Source organism: Elephantulus edwardii, unplaced genomic scaffold (genome assembly GCF_000299155.1).
Source record: "Elephantulus edwardii isolate Elephantulus edwardi_28Jun2011 unplaced genomic scaffold, EleEdw1.0 scaffold00135, whole genome shotgun sequence".
NCBI lineage: Eukaryota > Metazoa > Chordata > Mammalia > Macroscelidea > Macroscelididae > Elephantulus > Elephantulus edwardii.
Window position 1 is genome coordinate 7,141,782 of NW_006399885.1, and position 15,327 is coordinate 7,157,108.

The following is a 15,327-nucleotide window of genomic DNA, read 5'->3' on the forward strand; positions in this document are numbered from 1 at the left end:
TCTCCTGAAGCAGGTGAGGCCCTGGAAGGCTGAGTGGGAGGACCTGGCTCTGTAAAGGGGGCAGCCAGGGCTCTGTTGGCAAACTCTTGAGTCTAATGGGAGAATGAGGATGTTAAGTCTAATGAAAGACTGAGAGTGTGCCTGGCATGGGACCAGGGACTTGGCTGTGGAGGAGAGGTGAGGCTCTACCCTAATCCTCAGAAAGATAGCTTTCTTGTTCTGAGCACTGATTTCAGTTTTGCAAGTCTTTGGCTTAAGATAAGCATTAGGAGCCTAACCACCACTTTAAAAGGATGACACAGTTACACAGCCAGCATTTCCTCCTTTGACGATGCTTCTTGGTGTCAGTGAGCAGTGAGTGTTCTCTGTGCCGAGAAGTTTACAGGAGAATCTGTGTACTCGATGATGGGCCTCAGAATTTGCATTTCTTACTGGGAGTGGAGGGGGGGAAGTATTGTTGTAGAGCGCGTGTACATCTAGGGAAGACAAACATTTCGTCTGTAGGACGTTCAGTCCCTGAGAAGCCCCTCTGCAAGGTCACTGCTCAAGGTGGTCCTCTCCTTGGAGGAGGAGTGCTGCCTAGAGTTTGGGGGCGTGGTGGCTTGTCCTCTTTCCCTGCACCCCCATGCTCCTCTCTCTTTGTAACAGTTCCTGTAAGGGAACGTCATTCTCCAAAATACCACCTCCAGGCGAAAAGGTTTGGGGAGGTGCACCTTACAAAGACAGGTTTGACCCCAGGGTGGAAAGCAAATCGTGAAGAAATAGGTTGATTTGGAGGGGGAGTGACAGCAGTAACCCCAGCGGTGACACGGAGGAGCCAGGGGCTGGGATTTCAAAGCTCCTGCACAGCATGCTGTCAGCGCCTCTGGGGTGGGAGAAGAGCCCTTATGTTGAAGGCCCAGGAGAAGGACCCTCTGCACCGAGCATGGCCTGTTAGAGAGGTGCTCCTGAAGGCCACCAGGGCCAGCCCCTTCCAAGGCGCATGGCCCACGGCGCATCCACGCGCTGTCACCGCTCAGCCCCAGAACGCAGGGAAGCCCGGCGACCTGCCTGGTCCCTCCTCCGGCAGGCTAGCCCTTCCGCACCGCCCAGGTTGGCAGGCGGTGGCCTCGGGGGGAGGCGCCAGGGGACAGGGACAGGGGCGGGGCGGGGCGGGGCGGGGCCTGCGGTCTCTGGGGAGCGGAGGTACAAAGGCGGGAGCGTGCGGCGCCGAGCATCCCCCGCGGGGCTCCTCCCGCAGCCGACAGTCCTCCGAGCATCCTCCCGGGCTCCACCACAGACCAGCTGCCCGGGGCCTGGAGCTGACTTCTTTGTGTGTTGTTTTTCGCCCACGCCTGCTGTCCGCAGGACCTGTCTGTTCGTCTTCGGGCTACAAGAAGGCAGATGATGAGATGTCCCGGGCCACGTCCACTGCAGACCAGCTGGAGGCACCAGCTCGCACCATTTACCTCAACCAGGCGCATCTCAACAAATTCTGTGACAACCAGATCAGGTAGGAGAAGGCCGCTTTCCCAGCCCAAGGTGCTGTGCTTGGGTCTGTCCAGTCCCCGCCCCTCTCTGCATCCTCCTTCCCCTGCGCCTCCCCCAGCCCTCCCAGAACCTTCCAGTCCCTCCTGGGCTTCCAGTGGGGTCCAGGGAACAATTTCCTCTCCTGTCACCTAGTCCGTGCCCCTGAACCCCTGTGCTTACCAAGTCAAGTCTCTCCCATCCCCCAAGAAGGCCACATTGGGAGCGCTCCTTAGCAATTTGCAGAGTGCAATGTAGGGGAGTGGTTTATATGGGAATCTCACGGATCACAGACACTCCCCATTCCGTTCTAAATGGCCCACACCGTTTATGAAGAGGGCTTTATTTCCTGGGAAACTTTGCCTCTTGTGGAGACCGAGTTAGCATAAAGATGGACAGAGTGAACATTTAAATGTCTCTTCAGGCCACAGTGCCAGGTGCTCCAGCTGTCCTAGCTCGCTGCATTTTCCTAAGGCCTGGAGAGACATTAATGCCTTTAACTCAGGTGATGGGTATACAAGGATATTAGATAATGCACGACCTTAGAGCTATAAATGGCTAAGCCAGAAGTGGGACCCAGGCCAGTCAGACTATGTAACTCACATTCCCAGCCATGCCACACTGGTTCTTTAAGTGTAGGTATTAGAATGCTTTCAGATGTCACTAAACTTCCATGCTTGGACAACTTTCTGCCTTCAGATGATGTAGTGTGCACTGCTCAGCCACACAGTGGCCATTCAGCTATCATTTAAGTCCTATAGCCTATATTGGTTCCTGATAAATCTGCATTCGAGTGGATTCCAATGCCAGATTCTGTCGTCAGAGGTTTGGCTGGAACTTTGTGCTTGTTTGTTAGTGTTTGACCAATTGGGTGAGCCTGGTGCTTTCAGGAAGGACTCTCACTATTGGGCACTATTATGGTTTGATAGGATTTGGGGTAGAACAGTGGAGGAGAGACCTCAGTTTATTTAGTGAATGTGGTTTTTATTGTTGTTATGTACAATCAAGTCGCTTGCCACTCATAGTGACCCTATGTACAGCAGCCCTGAACCCTGCTCTATCCCTCCCTCATCATTTCCGACACACCTAACCCCCTTACCCCAGTCATTGTGTCAATTTATCTCATCCAGGGTCTTCCTCTCCTGTGCTGTCCCTTCACCCTTCCAAGCATGATGTCCTTCTCCAAGGACTGATCCTTCCTGGCAATATGCTCAAAGTATGTGAGATGAAGCTTCAAAATCCTTGCCTCCAAGGAGCAGCTCAGTTTCACCCTCTCCAGGATTAATCTGTTCTTTTGCCAGTCAATGGTATGTTCAATGTTCTTCTCCAGCACCATAGCTCAAAGGCATCGGTCCTTCTGTCGTTCTTAGTCATTGTCCACCTCTTAGATTAAGCCAATGCTATTTTCATTTTAAGAGCCATCATCTTGGTGTTAATGGAGCCCTGGTGGTATAGTGAGTTAAGCACTGTGCTACTAGTTAAAAGTTCAATGGTAGGAAGCCACCAACTTCTCTGAAGGAAAAAGGTGAGGCAGTTTGCTTCCATGACAGTAATAGCCTTGGAAACCTTATGGAGCAGTTCTGTCTGTCTTCTGAGGCCATTAGGAGCTGCATTTGTGTGGTTCTTGGTTGACTTTGACGTTTTGGTTTTTTTTTTAACATGGCCCAGGATATCTCGTCATTTGCCTTCTTGTAGCCCAAAAAGAAATAATTGTTTTTGTTAGATGCTGTAGAGTCAGCTCCGAAGCATAGTGGCCCGTGTAGGATAGAGCGGAACCCTGCCTGAGCTGTGCCACCGTCGGCATCTCCACTGCGCTTAAGCCTGTTGTTGCCGTCATTGTGTCTGTCCATCTCATTGAGGAGCTTCCTCTCCTTTGCCAGCCTTCTGCTTGATAAGAATGGGCTACTCGTTGAGTCAGAATTAACTAAGGGCTGAGTGCTAGCTCTCTTCCACTCGATGGTTGATTTGAACTCTCTAGAACCACAGCATGGTACCATGGTTCTTTGATAGTATTATCTTTCTTTTTCTTTATTTTAAAAATAATTTTTAATTAATTTTAATGAAAGTTTACAGAGACTTTGGATTTCCATTCTTTCATTGTTGCACTTTTCTCCCTGCCCAACCTCCCCCATATAGTATTGGTTTTTTTTTTTAAATTATCTTTTTAAAAGAAATTAAACATAAGCATATATGAGCAAATATGGACAGTGGGAAAGAAAGATGGACAAGCTCCTCCTGTATGATTTACTGCTTCTGAAAACCCACTGGAGGGTCCAAACTCGATGGTACTCAACAATAAGGTTCACACCACCATAGCTCCCCTACCAAGGAAGAATAAATAAAATGAGATTATTGATATGAGGGGATATTGTTTGGCCATTAAAAATAATGAATCCCTACAGTCAATGTCACGAAACAAACATGGATAAGGATAGTTGAATGGAAAAACCTATTTGTTCTGCCAGCTTTCACCCAAATCACAATAAAAAGGGCTGGGTTTTTTGTTTTGTTTTTCTATTGCCCCCAACGTAATGAAGTACTGATGCAGGCAACAACATACATGGTTTTTGAAACAATGATCGTAAAAAAGACAGAAAAGATGATGCCATATGCTATGATTCCAAGAATATGAACTATCCAGAGAAGGCACATTTATTGAGAGAGGAAGCAGCCAATTGACTGGGGAGGGGCTGAGTGGAGTGGGGATGATTGTTGACATGTGGAGAGTTACTGCTAATGTGCATATGTGGAAAAAATGTGAAGGTGATTGTAAAGGTAGTTGCCTAACTCTATGAATGTACAGGAAACACTGACCAGTACAGGTTAAATGAATGTATTATGTGGAGTGTGAATTGTATCCCAAACCCAAAGCCATTGCCATCAAGTCGAGTCTGACTCATGATGAACTGTGACTGGAGCAGACCATCTCGCCTCTCACAGTGCTGGCCTTTTGAGTATCAGCCCAGCATACAACCCACTATGCAATGAGTGCTGCATACTTCACTTAAGCAATTATTGAAAAAAGAAAAAAATTCAGAGCGTGTCTGGAATCTTGTATTGCTAATACGATCTCACTGTCCATATTTGCTCACGTATGTTTATGTTTGATTTCTTTTAAAAAGACAAAGGGTTTTTTTAAAAAAAGATAACATTATAGAGGTAATAAAAATTATAAGCATTGTCTTTCTTGCTTTAGTATGTTTTTGAGTAGCGTTTTTACTTGGTTTTTATTACTCCCACCAACCATGAATTGGTTGTAATTCTTGCTGACTTTCCACTGGGCTGTCAACCTTCTGGAAGGAACGTGTCCCTCTTTCACCTTGGCATGGCTGGTGGACTAGGGCCACTGACCTTTAGGTTAGTTAGTAGCCAAACACAATGCAATACAACACACAGGCTCCTCTAGTTCCTGCTAATTTCTTGCCTAGACAACAAAATAGGGCTCTTTTGTTTTTCACTAAGTTTTGTAGTTTCTGTGCAAGGCTGAGTTTTAAAAACTTTAGTGGTGAGGCCTCACTTGCTCCTGCAATCATGACTCAAAGCTGACTTTTGAGGCTGATTTTATCTCTTCCTGTGTAATTTATTGCCTCTGAAAACCTGCTGGAGGGTCAGCTGTGAGTCAGTTCTGACTTGACCAACATCAGTACCTGCTATAGGCTTTCGTTTGTTCTTTTCTTGGGGCTGACTAGGAACATGCAGCAGATTGGTTTAAGATGGAGCAGATGAGTCCAGTGTTCTTTGTTTTAAAGCTTTGCGTAAGTGTATCAGCCATGACCATGAAGATGGCATCACACTAGGTAACTATTTTGAATAGACATAGTATAGGAGAGGAAGACCTCGGATGAGATGGAGTGACACAGAAACTGGGTTTATAGGGATAGGTGTGTCAGAGACAGTGAGATTGGCTCAGAATAGAGTAGGATTCAGAGCTTATTGTACATAGGGTAACTATGAGTTGCAGGTGACTCGATGGCACAAAGTAACAACAACAATGTTACTTCCTTTATACAGAGGCTCAGCATGAGTCAGCACCATCTTGACTACAGCTAGCAACAACAGGGCGGGCCCTGGTGGCACAGTGCCTTACATGCTGGGATGCTAACTGGTGGTTTAAATCCACCAGCAGCGAGCTCTGTGGGAGAAGACTTTCTCCTCCTGTGAAGATTTACGGCTTCAGAAACCCAGTAGTGGGTCTCAGTGAGTCAGAATCAACCTAGCAGCAGTGGGTTAGCAACATTTATCACTAATTAGTGCCAGTACATGTTAAAATCGGTGATTTCTGAGTTCATGGCTTACACAATGTGGTCCTAGACGTACTGCAGAATGACTATATTTTTCACCCTTCTTGACTATTCTTGTTGAGACTAAATCCTAAGTAAATGTGGTTGAGAGGCAGGGAGCTGTTTTCTTTGGTACGGTTTGTGGAATAGAGGCTATCCTAGGGCACAGGGTGATTGATTGATTGATTGGTATTTTAATAAGAATAATAATGGCCTTTCTATGGTGATAGTGGTGAAAGTGAAGAAGGAAGCCCTCCCAAAACTGAAGCCAAAGCAAAGTCATTAAAGGCAAAAGCAGCCCTGAAGAACATCCACAGCCACAACAAAAAGAAGATCTACATGTCACCCACCTTCTGGCGGCCTAAGACGCTGAGACTCCAAAGGCAGCCCAAATACCCCTGGAAGAGCGCCCCCAGGAGAAACAAGCTTGACCACTATGCCATCATCAGTCAGCCATGAAGAAGATAGAAGATAACAACACACTTGTGTTCATTGTGGATGTCAAGGCCAACAAGCACCAAATTAAACAAGCTGTAAAGAAGCTCTATGACATTGATGTGGCCAAGGTCAACATTTTGATTAGACCTGATGGAGAGAAGGCCTGTGTTCAACATGCTCCCGCCTTTGATGCTTTGGATGTTGCCAACAGAATTGGGATCATCTAAACTGAGTTCAGCAGGCTAGTTATAAATACAATTTTTTTTTCACCAAAGGAAAAAAAAAAGATCAGTGATAGAATAAACTCTGGTTGTTTAACCAAAAAGTCAAAGAATTGAACCTACCATGTTTCTCTGTGGGAGAGAGAATCCTCTTCCTGTGAGGATTTATGGCCTCGGAAACTCGATGGAGAGTTGTCCTATGAGTCAGAATCGACTCAACAACAGTAAGATCAGTTTTGGTATTAATGACTTGACATTTATGAAACAGTCTACTGTAAAACCTATTTCTCTATTACCACATGTTGGGCCTGTTAACTTAGTACTTTTAGTGTTTAAGTTTTAGGGAAAATAAAAAAGATGTTTTATAAAACTTTTGATCTTTAACCATGTATGTGTGCTAAGAGTTGATAAGAATAGTCAAAGGATTTTTTTTAAACTGAGCTGATAGTGGATTTGTTGTTTTAATGCAATTTTTTTTCTTGAGAAAGGATTAATAATTTAGGGGCAGTGGAAGGGGCATCTATCTAGATTGTTGGCTTCTCAATGGAAATTTCTGGAAAAGAGGTCTCGCATAGGGTTAGTGAGGCTCATGCTGAGTTATGGGGTCAGTGGTGTCTGATATTGTTGAAGGTTTCACACTACAGGGGGCTGAGGGTCTCAAGAACATTAATTTTCGTACTCATTTTTCCATTTCAACCTTGTATAGTTTGTTGTTGTTATGTGCTGTCAAGTTGCCTATAATTCACAGCGACCCTACATATAATAGCTCTGAACTCTGCCCTATCTAGAGCCAATCTCATTGTTTCTGATACACCTTTACCCCAGTTACTGAGTCAATCCATCTCATCCAGGGTCTTCCTCTCCTGCACTGTCCCTCCACCCTTCCAAACATGATGTCCCTCTCCAAGGACTGGTCTTTTCTGGCAGCATCCTCAAAGTATGTGAGACAGATCTTAAAAATCTTTACCTCCAAGGAGCAGCTTGGTTTCACCCTCTCAAGAACAGTTTGTTTGTTCTCTTGGGAGTCCGTGGAATGTTCACTATCAGCACCACAACCCAAATCAATTCTTCTCTGTCATTTGTAGTCATTGTCTAGCTCTCTGATGCACACACAGTACTTCATTGCAAAGGCCATGGCATACCTTAGTCTCTAGACTGACATTGTTGTTTGTTAGCACTCTGGAGAGATCTTTGGCAGCAGATTTTCCCAATGCAGTTCATCATTTGATTTCCTGACTGCTAGTACCAAGAGTGTTGATTGCGGAACTAAACAAGCTGAAATTGTTAGCAATCTCAATCTCTTCTCTGTCCAGTGTCTGTCTAGCTTAGAACTTGGTAAATATTTATGACTCACTGGCTTTTGCGGACAACTGATATTGGAAGAGAGGGATTTGTGACAATGAGACGTTTGTGAAGCGAAACAGTTAAGTTCAGGACAGGAAAAGGAAGTGGGGCCTAGTGAACCCCTGGAACCACAGTGGAATCACCTGGGTGGGTGTGGCCTTGGTACTTCCTGGGACGGTGCTACCTTGTGACTCCAAATTTGGAATCATACTGATAATTCTGGAAAGTTCTCTACTATTTTAAATGGATGTGTCTTCAAGGCTTGTTCTTCTATTTTAAACTTAAAATAACTTCATTGCTTGATGTTGAGGTCTGTGGTAGGCTTTTTAATATTTTCATTATTGAAGCTAATGAATTTTGAGTAATTGGAATTTTGAAGAATTGAGAAGTAATTTTTTTTTCTCCTAGGCATTGATTTCTAGAGTCTTCATTGTGAAGACAATGAGTATTCATTCTCCAGAAATTAGTGGCAACTAACAGAATAGTGGAGGCTAATAATATTGCAGAATAGTAATCCACCTACATAGAACTGTGCATGACCACCTAACAGGCCCTTCTTCCCCTCAAAAAAAAATATATCTTATCTAAATATATATATCTTATCTCCTTTTTTTGTGTTTTCGGTTAATACTTAGGAAAAGTTATTTTATTTGGAGGAACTTGGTGGTGAATTTTAAATTTTGTATATCTGCATTTCAAAATGAAAATTTAAAGCAAAAATGTTCTAAAATTTTTTAACAAAACTCAAAATATAAAATAGTATCAGTCTGATAGAGGCCAGTGGAACCCTGAGACTGTGACCCTTAGTCACCCTTCAAATTGGAACAAAACACATCCAAAATTTTGGTTCAAAATTCAGCCAAAACAGTAACACCAAGGAGGTACTCACTCCTCAGAATAATAAATTATATGAGATAAAAAGGACACCATTTGCCTAGGATAAAGCTCAGAAGGCAAGAAGGGGTAGGCTAGGGGGAGTAGTGGAAATGAGAATCACAGAGAAGAAGTGGGAAGGGTTCAGTTATGTTGTAGGTATTGCAAGTAATGCCATAAGGCAAAATTTATATGACTGGCTGAGTAGAAAAGCAATTTGTTTATAAACTTTTATATAACTCACAATAAAAAGTTTCCCCACACCCCCACAATATGTTGAAATACTTTAGTGATCACAGGAATGGGTAACATTTCAGACACAGTCTTCATATGTGATTATCAGCATATTGTTGAAAATAGTTTCAAAACTGTAAGGTGATTCTCATTCCAACTTGAAACAAAGTATCCAGAGCAAGTGAGGAGTGTCTTTGGATGCAGTACTAGGTTCTGAATGACTCATCCACTTCAGGTGGGAGTTTGAGCTAGCAAAAATTTTCTTCAGGTTGGCTTATCAGAAAGGAAAATGGCTTTATATAAATGTTTTATTGGCTTTGCTTAAGGTAGATTTAAAATGTGAAGTTGCTCTTACAGAAAAGGGATTATGTATTAAGCTTTGTAGGGTTGTGGTTTTATAACACCATACTGGGATCTTTATTTCTCAGAGGGTGTTTTGATTGTAGAGAATGCCTTTGTTGCTGCTGTTAGGTGCTGCTGAGTCGAGTGTGATTTATAGTGATCCTGTGAACAACCTATCTGAACCCTATGCCATCCTTATCGTCTCTGGCACACTTGAACCCAATGCTATAGTCACTGTGTCAATCCATCTGGCAAAGGGTCTTCTTCTATTTTACTGACCCTGCACCTTTCCAAGGATGATTTTCCTCTTTAAGAAATAGCCATTTGCCAAACAAAAACCGTCATTATTCCAGCTCTTGGCAATTCTCTGTTGGGTTTGATAAATTTGACTCTCACTACTTTATGAGGAGAAATGTGGCATCAGGATTGGAGGTAGACAATGTACATTATGCAGATGACACAACCAAGCTTGCTGGAACTGAGAAAGACCTGAGGCATTTGGTGCAGAAGGTCAAGGACTACAGCCTTTTATATGGATTGAAGCTTAACATCAAGAAAACAAAGATTTCTCACCACTGAGCTGAGAGGCAGCATCATGATAGAGAAGAGATTGAGATTATTAACAATTTCCATTTGCTTGGTTTCACAGTCAACGCTCTTGGCAACAGCAGTCAGGAAATCAGAAGACGAATTGTATTAGAACAATCTGCTGTCAGGGATCTTTCCAGATTACTGAAGCACAATGATGTCAATCTCAAAACTAAGGTGTGCCTGATCCGAGCCATGGTCCTTGCAATTACTTGCTCAGCATCAAAGATCTGTACAATGACCAAGGATAATAGAAGAATCTATGCCTTTGAGTTGTGGCGCTGGAAAAGAGTATTGACTCTTCATGGACTGCCAAGAGAACAAACAGGTCTGTCCTGGAGAGAATGAAACCAAGCTGTTCTTTGGAGGCAAGGAATTTGAAGCTCTGTCTTATATAGTTTGGGCATGTTGCCAGCAAAGACCAGTCTTTGGAGAGGGACATCATGTTTGGAAGGGTGGAGGGACAGAGCAGGAGAGGAAGACCCTGGATGAGATGGATTGACTCAGTAACTGGGGTAATGGAGGTAGGTGTGTCAGCGACAATGAGATTGACTCAAGGTAGGGTGGGGTTCAGAGCTATCGCATGTGGGATCACTATGACTTGCAGGTGATTCGATGGCACATAACAACAGCTTTCAAGGGAGCTCTGGTGGCCTAGTGGTGAGAAGCTGAGGTGCATTCTCAAAGGTATTCGGTTTGAATCCACCAGCTGCTCTGTGAGAGAAGAATGGGCAATCTCCTCCCATGCAATGAACTGCCTTAGAAAACCCACAAGAGGGTCAGCTGTGGGTCGGTTCTGACTTGATGGTACACAAAAACAAACAACTGTCTTCAAGTTGGGAGTGACTCATATCTGACCCTCCAGTAGGTTTTCAGAGGATATAAATCGCACACGAGGAGATTATCATCTTTCTCTCACAAAGTAGCTGGTGAATTCAAGCCATCTCATTTTGGGTTGGCAAAGGCCACCATATGCCACCAGAGCAATGAAAAAGAGCAAGGGAGCTCCTAAAAGAACCTCGGTAATATTCCTTCTCTGTGTGCTGTTTTGTTTTAGAGACAAGTTTACTTGTCTAAGGAGCTCTTGGGGCACAGTGGTTAAGCACTTGACTCTTAACTGCACGGCCGGTTGTTTGAACCCACCAGCTGCTGTTTGGGAGATAGAGACCGTCACCTTTAAAGATTGGAAACTCTATGGGGCGTTTCTACTCCGTCCTTCTGTATTGGAATCGACTCAGTGACAACAGCTTTGGTTTAGTTTGGTTATCCTTGGTTAATCTGCAATCCAGACCTGTAGAGTTCTTAATTAATCCCTGCCAGCCACAATTGATGCCATGGAGAAATATTGTAGTTAGAATGTTTGCTGGACGGAGCTCTGGATCAGAATACACAGATGCCCAACAGACGGTAGTGGTCAGACTAGGAAGCCTTCGGCTTTGTGCATTCCATGTCTTCCACAGCTATTTTTAAAAAACAGCAAACTGTGCTTGCCAGGGGCCAGCTCTGCATGGGATGTTTTTAAGGAAACAGCAGATGTCTAGGAGCACAGACTTGCAGGGGGATTTCTTATCAAGCAGATCCTGTTTGGGTGATAAAAAGCATGATTTGAATTTGACCAGAGAAACATCCATGCCAGTTCCCAGTTGTCTGAACAGATAAAAGGACTTAATTAGAGCACTGTGGTCAGTACCCATTTCCTCTATCTCCCATCCCTAAATTCTTTCAACTTCTAGTATCCTTTGTGAATTTGGGAGAATTTCTGATTCTGATGGGTGAAAAAGCTTTCTTGTTGCCATTGATTCTGAATCAACTTATGGCTGACCCTGCCCTGGGTTTCTGAGGGTTTAAATGGCAGGGAAGAAATCATACATCTTTCTCCTAAGGAGCCACTAGTGCATTTGAAGAGGACCAGAGAGGCAGCTTTGAATTAGCAACACAACACCCTACAGATTACATCCCAGAACACCCAAAAAAGGATGAAGTATCAGGATTTGTGAAACAGAAGTTCAAATGGCATCTGCGCTTGAAGATAATAAGGCATCCCTGAGTGGCACCAACAGTGCGGTGCTCAGTTTAGACTGAAAAGTTGGTGGTTCAAATCTACCCACTCTCCCCTACAAATAAAGGTGATCTACCCCCAGAAGGCAGTAGCGTTGAAGAAACCTATAGAATACAATTTTCCTGATACATGTGGCATACTTGTTATTTGGAATGGACTGAATAACATCTAGTTCGGTTTTTTAATTTTTCCTTTTTTTTTAAGGAGAGAAATAATGTAACAGATGCGGGAGAGAACTGTTTAAAAGGGATATTAAGTATTACTGTCATTACGGGAGTCCAGAATGAAGGCTGCATAGTGGAGTGGACTTGGGGGGGGGTGGATCGTGTAACGTTAAAAGAATTTTTCTTTTACTTTTCAAAGAGAAGAGCGAACTCGGGGGAAGGGGTGGGCAGGGAGAAAAGTGCAACAGTGATTGAATGGAAATCCAAAGTTTCTGTAAATTTTCATTAAAATTAATAATAATAATAATAATGAGACAATTAAATAAATAAATACAGAAAGAAAGAAAGAAAGAGACTATTCCTAAATAGTGTCACAGAGCAGAAACAAGCAAATACCCTCTCCCCAAACCAAACCAGAAGAAAAAACAGACATTAGTAGAAAAATGGTGAAATTCAAATAAAAGCTGTTGTTTAATTAATACTCCCCTAGTGTTTCCTTGGTAGCTCTCTGACAGTTCGAATCCGCCAGCAGCCTCAAGGGAAAAGGGTAGGCAATCTCCTCCAGTGTGATTTACAGCCTCTGAAAAACCCATCAGACGTCAGCAGGTAGGAGTCAGTTCTGACTGGACGGCATTGAGTTTGAATGCTATTTTCTTAGTTTCAAAAGGTGCACTGTGATGACATAAAGTGTTAGCGGAGGGGGGGGTGAAAGAGGATGCTCTCCAAATAAAAATATGAAAGTTTTTTCATTAATGCCCAGGCGTGTTGACTCTTGTCATTGACTTTTATCTTCTCTATATTAGAAAGTTTGGGACTCTCATCTCTATGTCTGCAACTTTGGGAAAGGCTTGCTCCTATGCTGACAGCAGACATGAGTTTGAGCAGATGGTGGTCTGGAAGAGGGAGGGCATATCTTCACTCTTCTCTTGTGCTGTGTAGATGAGAAAGCATACTCTCTGCGTGGTAGACAAGATTCCCATTAATTGAAGACATTAAGCGTGTGTGTCATATCCACTCTGGTTGCATGCTGTTGTAAGGTGCAATGGGTTCAATTTTCTTCTCATGATGACCCGGTGTGAATTGCTTCATAGAGAAAAAAAAATAAAATAAAAAAATAAAAATTATCTATCTATCTATCTATCTATCTATCTATCTATCTATCTATCTATCTATCTATTTAAATTAAAGTATACAAAGCAGTTTGTACCAGCAGTCAGGACATCAGGAGACAGGTTGCATTGGAGAGATTAGCTGTTAGGGACCTCTCCAAAGTACTTAGGATCACTGATAATAGTTTGAAGACTAAGGTGCTCCTGATTCTGGCCATGATTTTTTCAATCACTTGCTATGCACCTGAGAGCTAGATAATGAATAAGGATGGCAGAAGAAGGATTGATGCCTTGAGCTGTGATGTTGATGTACATGATCCCATGGACTGCCAAAAGAACAAACCTTGGTGAAAGTGCAACCAGAATGCTCTTTCTTTGGAGGCAAGGATGACAAAGCTTTGTCCTACATACTTGGGGCATGTTGCTAGGAAACGGTATTCCTTGGAGAAGGGACATCATGCTTGGTCAGTGAAAGAGAGGTAGACCCTCAACCAGGTGGGTTGGCACGGTGACTTTAACAATGGGCTGGAGTGTGTCAGAAATTATGAGGATGGCACAGGATAGGATAAGATTCAGCTGTATTGTTTATAGAGTCACTATGAATTGTACTCTACTTGAAAGCACCTACCACCACCACTACCATATAGGGCAAGTTAATTTTTCTGTTCAATGATTCATGCACTTTTTTTTTACATGAACTACAGTACTCACATAACTACACTCTTTCTGCTTCTTCCCCATGACACTAGTTTCTATTTACCTTTCCATTCTATCCATTCTTGCCTTCTGAACTGTGCTGCTGCACAATTGCTGCCCTTCTGCTCTTACAAGGCTGATTGTTCGAATCAATGGATACCTACCTGAGGTTTGTGCTCACTTTAAATTCTAGGCTGTAGTATTTGAATGGATTGATTGGAAGGGCTTACTCCCACAGTCATTTGGTGAGTTTGGACCACCAGCCTTTTAGTTAACAGCCTAACGTTTAACCATTGCATGACCAGGACTCCTTGATGTATTGCATGTTGTTATGTATGGTTGAGTTAGAATCAATTTCTAGCTTAACTTCCAGCAGATTTTCAGAGGCTGTATACTGTGCAAGAGGAGATTGCCCATCTTTTTTTGGTGCCTCAAGCTCTGGTGGATTCTAACTGCCTGCCTTTGGGTTGACAGCATAAATCCTTGTTGCATAAAAGGTGAGAAAGCAGGTAGTCATGTAGGCTGCAGAAAGTTCTGTGATGGTGATTTGGTTATGTGTGTCTTTGTGTCGTTATCTAGAAAGTCAGTTCTAAGTATTTATTCTACTGCTGAGTCACTAGATAGAGAGCCACAGCCTTCTCTGCAAGAGGGCCCATCAGCAACCCTTTCAAGAGTGACAATGCCTGGGGAGCACAAAAGGGGAGCGAGGCCTGGCCTTTGTTCACAAAGAAATTTCCTGAACTCCAACATCCATGAGGTTGGTTTTGATCGCTTAAACACTGACCTACTTTTTAAAATGAAAGCTGGCCTTTTTACAAGACTGAAATTATAGATGTTTTATTTATACTTAACTATTTCATGGTAAACCCATTGTTGTTAAGTCAGTTCTGATTCATGTTGATCCTGTGGGATGAAGGAGAACTGCGTCATTGTGTGTCCAAGGCTGTGATCTTTATAGACGCAGACGGCCCATCTTTTTTCTTGCAGGGCTGCTGGTGAGTTCAAACCACTGACTTTTTGGTTAGTAGCCCAGCTCTTGACTCCTGTGCCAACCCAGCAGCTGCTTCACGGGAAAAAGATGTGTCAGTCCACTTTTGTAAGGAATTTTGAACTGAATTCAACAACAGTGTTTATATGTTTAGAATTTTATGGTGAGTGAAGCTAAAAGTATTGAATTTGAGGTGTTGTTAAGATTCATCTGAGATATCCTCTGTTCAGTCAGTGTTTGGTGTGTAAGCTTAGTGGTGCAGTGCTTAAAAAGCACTTAGCTATAAACCAAAATGTTGAGGGTTTGAACAAGCCAGCCGTGGCTTCTTGAAATTGTTGTTGTTGTTATGTGTGGTCGAGTCGTTTGCGACTCATAGCGACCCTATGCACAACAGCCCTAAACCCTGCTCTATCCTGCGCCAACCGCACTGCCTCTGACACACCCATCCTGATTACCCCAGTCACCAAGTCAATCCATCTCATAGA

General features: G+C 43.3%; 1 protein-coding gene across 2 annotated transcripts in view; it reads left to right on the forward strand.

The window, feature by feature from the left end:
• The first annotated feature begins 1,353 nt into the window (after positions 1-1,353).
• The window catches only part of ATP8A2 (ATPase, aminophospholipid transporter, class I, type 8A, member 2), a 720,462-nt gene continuing 706,488 nt past the window's right edge, over positions 1,354-15,327 (forward strand). For both annotated transcript variants that reach the window (XM_006894116.1, XM_006894117.1), the window contains exon 1: positions 1,354-1,492. In XM_006894116.1, the coding sequence (XP_006894178.1) occupies positions 1,392-1,492 (101 nt within the window). In that variant the 5' untranslated portion in view covers positions 1,354-1,391. The remainder of the gene's footprint in view (positions 1,493-15,327) is intronic.